Consider the following 6,412-nt stretch of genomic DNA (forward strand, 5'->3'; position numbering starts at 1 on the left):
ATATATAGATATTCCCACAAGCTAACCTTTTGTTCCTTGGCAAGAATGCTAGTTTATTTGGCATAGTCGCAAAGTAGCTTGCCAAGAAGCCATTGATGCTCCCATGAATGTGGCTCTCCCACAAGTGGATACAAGCGTAGAGTGGACTCCAGCCCTGCCTTTGCAACACTCACTTTTTGAATGTGACATTGCAAAGTTATGAGATTATTGGTAACTATGCATGTGTGACAATCCTCTAAGTTGCAAAATTCTGACATGGGGTTGTGAAAAAGTGGCAGGTTCTCTTTCACTTGAGATGAATCACATGACTGTTTTTTGTAATAAATTAGTTGTGAAATTATTATTGAGAAAATATTTAAAAGTTAATGTTATTTTAATTTCACAACATACATATATAGATATTCCCACAAGTTAACTTTTTGTTTCCACCTTTTGAATGTGGAAGTCCCGTATGAGGGAATGCTATTTCTTCACTTTCCCATGTGAGTAATTTATCCCTTCTGAGAAAAATACTACTTTTTCACTTTCCCATGCGAAAAGTTTAATCCCTTGAGGGAAAAATACTGATTTTTGATCTTGCCCAAAAGGGAAAATATTTTCAGGAGGGTTTTATATTCCCACCTCAACTTTGCAGTTTGCCTACCTTTCCCATAACTTTTCACAGTTCGTTTGTGGGAAATATAGTGGGAAAGCCACCTTTCCAAAGCAAACAGATTTTCAATCGCCATGGCCAACAATATTATTATACCTCCAACAGCTACAGCCATCCTTTTACTCGTTAATTGCTTACTGCTCTTGCAGTGTCAGGTATCATTATGATCTTTGAAACCTATTAAATTAATTGTGTAAAGGGAAATTAAGATCTCTTGAACTTATAAAAATATGTCCCTTGATCTGATCTGCAGGTTGTAATCTCTGCCGACTATATTAGCAGCAGCGGCACAATATGGAATACATCCGCTGCTGCCATTCCCTCTCCTGAATTGTATGCTCTTCTCGAGTTGAAGGCTCGCCTTGCAAATTCTGCTGCATCTCGAGCTTGGAATGAGAGTAATTTGCACAGCATTTGCAATAATGTCTCATCATGGAGAGGAGTGACCTGCAGTTATGTCTCTGGGCAATCCCACATCACCGCCATCAGCCTCCCCGCCTTCGGGTTAGCAGGCTCCCTACCCCCGCATCTTGGCAACTTCACGTTCTTGTCCACCCTCAATCTCTCCTCGAACCTTCTCACGGGAGGCATTCCCGCAGAGCTGTCTCGCTGCTCCTCGCTCCAGCTTCTGGATCTCGGCAACAACAGCCTCACAGGTCCTATCCCACTGTCCCTCGGCTCTCTTCCCGCTCTTCAGCATCTTCGCCTCTGTTTTAACAACCTCAGTGGTGGCATTCCTCCTGCTCTCTTCACAAATTCCACCTCCCTCCTCACACTAAGTCTATGTGCAAATCGTCTGAGTGGCTCCATCCCCCCTCTTTTGATAAGCTCATCTCAAGCTGGGCATCATCTTCCTAGACTACAAAATCTTTTTTTGTGGGGGAACAACCTCACAGGCAGCATCCCTCGCAGCTTGGGTAATTGCACGAGCCTTGTTGATCTGGAACTCAACACAAACCAGCTCTCAGGCCACATCCTTGATGAGATCGGGTTCTTGGGAAAGCTTCAAACGCTATTGCTCAGAGAAAACAGGCTGGTGGGAGCTATTCCAGCTAGTTTGGGCATGTGCAAGAACCTCATACAGCTATCCTTGAGTGCAAATCAGCTAACAGGTGGAATCCCGAAAGAGCTGGGAAATTTAACCAGTCTTGCGGGCCTATGGTTGTATCAGAACAACCTCACAGGCATCATCCCTCGCAGCTTGGGTAATTGCACGAGCCTTGTTGATCTGGAACTCAGCACAAACCAGCTCTCAGGCCACATCCCCGATGAGATCGGGTACTTGGGAAAGCTTCAAACGCTATTGCTCAGAGAAAACAGGCTGGTGGGAGCTATTCCAGCTAGTTTGGGCATGTGCAAGAACCTCATACAGCTATCCTTGAGTGCAAATCAGCTAACAGGTGGAATCCCGAAAGAGCTGGGAAATTTAGCCAGTCTTACGGGCCTATGGTTGTATCAGAACAACCTCACAGGCATCATCCCTCGCAGCTTGGGTAATTGCACGAGCCTTGTTTATCTGGAACTCAACAAAAACCAGCTCTCAGGCCACATCCCCGATGAGATCGGGTACTTGGGAAAGCTTCAAACGCTATTCCTCAGAGAAAACAGGCTGGTGGGAGCTATTCCAGCTAGTTTGGGCAATTGCACAAGCATTGTAGACGCTGAACTTGAATCAAATGAGCTCTCAGGTTCCATCCCTAGAGAGCTAGGCCAGTTGGCTCATCTTCAAGGTTTGAGCCTTTGGCAAAACAACCTCAATGGAATCATCCCCGAATCCCTTGGCAATTGCACACAGCTTGCGACACTCCAACTCACCTACAATCAGTTGAACGGTTTTCTGCCAAGCAAGATCATCAACTTAAAGAATCTACAGATACTAAGACTGGGCGGAAATCACCTTTCGGGTTTTCAAGCTACGTCCCCTGATCTGAGCTTGAGCAATGCTACCACACTGATTGAGTTATCTATGTTCTCAAATCGCATCTGTGGTAGATTTCCGCCAGAGCTTGGCCAACTGCGAGGACTACAGCTCCTAGAGCTTGGAGACAATAAGCTCTCAGGTGATGTACCCTGGGATTCCCTTTCCAATTGTACTCGTTTATGGGAACTTGATTTGTCACACAATCAGCTAGCTGGGCATCTTTCTAGCAAATTGGGAAGGCTACAGAAATTATATTTGAACCACAATTTTCTACAAGGCCCAATTCCCGATTTTATGGATTTGGGCAGCTTGCTGACACTAGATTTATCCTTCAACCATCTCAATGGCACCCTACCAAACAACCTTCAGAATGTATTTGAAAACGTAGTGTCTCTGAAGGTTTCTCACAACTACCTCTCCGGAAATCTCCCACCTTGGTTCGGACAACTGATGATGGTGGAGACGATTGATTTGTCCCATAATAGGTTTGTGGGCACCATACCAGAGAATCTTGTTGACTCGAAGAGCCTTAAATATCTTGATGTGTCCGGTAACAATCTCAGAGGAGAGTTTCCCCTACATTTTAACAACAAATCAGAACTAATATCATTGAATCTTTCTAGCAATGAGCTGACAGGTTTGTTGCCATCAACATTAGGACTCTTACAACACCTACAATTTCTCAACATTTCTTTCAACAATTTCGAGGGTCCCATTCCCCTCTCCGGTGTTTTCAAGCACCTTAATGCAAGTTGGTTTCAAGGTAATCCCCGATTGTGTGGTCCAATTATACAAAAGCTTTGTAACTCCCACCATCGACAAGCTCATTTAGGGTTGAAGATAAGGATTTTGATTGCCCTCGCCATATCACTGGTCGTACTATCGGCTGTTCTATTGCCAATTTGCTACTATAGATACTTGCGAAAGAGTCATCCATCTCATGAAGTGGATCAAACAATCAAAAGCTTGGTAGAAATGAGGCACTTCTCAACTGAGGGACTCTGGGAATCAACACAAGGCTACTCGGAGCAGAACTTGCTAGGGGAGGGTGCAATTGGTGTAGTGTACAAGGGAGTACTCCCAAATGGGGAGGTGGTTGCTGTGAAAAGGTTCAAGCACGACATCGCATGCTCCCGAGAAGCATTGCTACATGAGGTGCACATCCTAAGTAAACTAAGGCACAGGAACTTGGTAAAGGTTTTGGGATGTGTACTCAACCTTGAAGTAAATGCATTGGTGTTGCAATTTATGCCAAATGGGAGTTTGGAACAATATCTATCTCAAGCTAATAATCATGAAGAAGCTAGAAGGCTAAGCTGGGAAATGATACTCAAGGTAACTCAAGGCGTCACAAATGTCTTGGCCTACTTGCATCATGAGCATGATGCTCTACCTATCATCCATGGGGATGTAAAACCAGGCAACATACTTCTTGACTCTGAGCTTGAGGCACATCTAGCAGACTTTGGGCTAGCAAAACTTGCAAAGAGTAACACAAGAGGTGTCTCCCTAACTTCCAACTTCAAAGGGTCAATCGGCTACATGGCACCAGGTATGTTGTGTTCAAATGTGGATGCCTAGACTGTTGTTTTTACATAATATCATACACACAAATTGTTTTGCTAGTTATGATTCATGGTGGGTACACATCACACTCAGCATGGCACCAAGTGAAGGTTTACATAGAGGTTAGAGTCATAGGACATAGTCCATCTCCAACAACGATGTTAAGCACAATGCATGCAAACAAGATGCGAAAATAATTCAGATGCGACATTTCACAAAATGATTCTAGTGCCAATTTAATAGGCACACCTTCTCTTATGTTGATCGTCAAGTTGCTTCCAAAGTAGGTATGATCATAGGCATAGTCACCACAAATGCAACAAGATTCTTCAATGAGGCATACTAGATTGCAGTGCCATCGACATGCAAGCTCTTTATGAAAACATTGTGTATTTAAAACTCACAAATAAATGTATTCTTTAGATTATGATTGGTTGTGATTAACATATGTTTTTGCAAATTTTGTGTGTCAGAGATTGCATATGCAACAAACATCACAACCAAGGTGGACATCTACAGCTTTGGAATAGTCATCTTGGAGATGTTGACGGGTATGGGGCCCACTCATGAGCTCCTCCATGGAGAGAGCCTTCACGAATGGGTGAAACACAAGTTGTTATTATCACATAATCGTGTAGATGTAGAGAGGATTATACTTGCACCTTTCCTACAGACCTCCTCCTTAGGGACAACAATAATAGAACATGAGTCACAAGCCAGTCTTCTACTGCAAATGGCTGTGGCATGCACAGAAGAGCGCCCAAATAAACGCCCATCAATTCCACGAATAAAGTCATTCCTCGACTCACTCATGGTTTCCTAAGTACATTGTCTCTAAATTATAGTTTTCATATATGAATTAAAGAGTCCCCATGGATGGAGATATGGTCACTCATAACTATAGTGAAGAAAGACGGCAACCAAGGTGAAAAAAGATCAAAGCAGATACTAAATCTTGTGCTCGGAAAAATTCTAGGTTCGATGTATTCCCACATACAAAATTTTGAAATTTTATCTTTGAATTCTATATTAGAAGATCAAGAAACCTACAACATTTGAAGGAATTTAGTACGAAAGCCTTCAAATGTAGTCCATTTCTCTCTAAAATTCTCCTTATGGTTGTGTTTTCCTATTGATGTTTTTTAAGTACTTGATCCTAGCATTTTCTCTTGTGCTAGTTCTTAGTGTGCGTCAAGTTTGGCATACAAAATTCATTCTCCTAGTCAATCCTCTTCCTATAACACTTTTCAGTATGAGCAATGTATAGAAAAGCTTGTTCACATAGATTTATAAAACCCAAGGACTTTTAAACAATTAGTTTTGCTCATTACTACCTGGCTGAAAGCATGGTTTGGTGGTACAAAAAGGATTGTCCTTGACACAACATAGGCTTAGTTGCTCATGTGTGTAAAAGGAAAGGACCTTTTAATTGGAATTGGGGAGAGGGCATATATTTCTTTTTCTTTGTTTTTGAAGACGTTTTTATCTTTTGAAACAGGTCACTCTAGACGGGACCAGGGGGTTTATCGTTTGGTGCCTTGATGCCCTCTCTCTCTCTCTCTCTCTCTCTCTCTCTCTCTCTCTCTCTCTCTCTCTGCCCTATAGCTACACAATGAAGCCCGGTTTCACAGATTGTTCCCTCTCTCCTCCCCCCTCTCTCTCTCTCCCTCTCTCACTTCCTCCTTGCCAATGGATAGTACTGCAGGAGATTACTACTCCTTGGGTGATCCACATCTTCTCTCTATCGACGAGGTGGAAGGTGGTCCGAGCAGGGATGAGCAGACACAAAGCCATTCCATTAGCAGATTCATTCTGACTAATCAAGATTTTCTTCATAATTACTGGGATGCAAATAAACGCGAGTAGAGAAGCAAAGAAATACATCCTTCTTCTGCTCTCGGATTACCAAAAGCTAGGACAAGGAAGAACATTTGCGCATCGATGGCATGATGTTGGCGCAAGCAAACACTAGGTCTATCAAGGAATGAACAAAAGGAAATATTCCAGCATCTCTTGGATCACTAGACATTTTCCGAGCTACAAAAAAAAAAAAAACAGGAATGTCGAAGACACCGTTTTATCGGGTGTGTGCAACACTTTGACTCAAAAAAGGATTTGCACTTAGCAAATGAGCTTTTCGTGAAGAGAACCTCTTTGAAAATGATCTTGAACAATAGTACAGGTAAGACCTCAATAAACCAATCTAAAATTTCTAGTGTTGTGGGTATCCATCCACAGAATATAGTTGCTGCAACTTCAAGGCTGGAGAATAA

The 6,412-nt window shown here is 42.7% G+C and overlaps 1 protein-coding gene across 1 annotated transcript; it reads left to right on the forward strand.

Annotated features, from left to right (window-relative positions):
* Positions 1 to 646: 646 nt before the first annotated feature.
* Positions 647 to 5,164, forward strand: LOC147456219 (uncharacterized). The gene is made up of 3 exons (XM_086514758.1): positions 647 to 807; positions 906 to 4,125; positions 4,613 to 5,164. Exons 1-3 carry the CDS (start codon positions 727 to 729, stop codon positions 4,960 to 4,962), a joined length of 3,651 nt encoding a protein of 1,216 aa, XP_086370884.1. The 5' UTR covers positions 647 to 726; the 3' UTR covers positions 4,963 to 5,164.
* Positions 5,165 to 6,412: the final 1,248 nt, after the last annotated feature.

The sequence above is a fragment of the Adiantum capillus-veneris genome, chromosome 6 (assembly GCF_014529385.1).
Source record: "Adiantum capillus-veneris isolate H3 chromosome 6, ASM1452938v2, whole genome shotgun sequence".
Taxonomy (NCBI): domain Eukaryota; kingdom Viridiplantae; phylum Streptophyta; class Polypodiopsida; order Polypodiales; family Pteridaceae; genus Adiantum; species Adiantum capillus-veneris.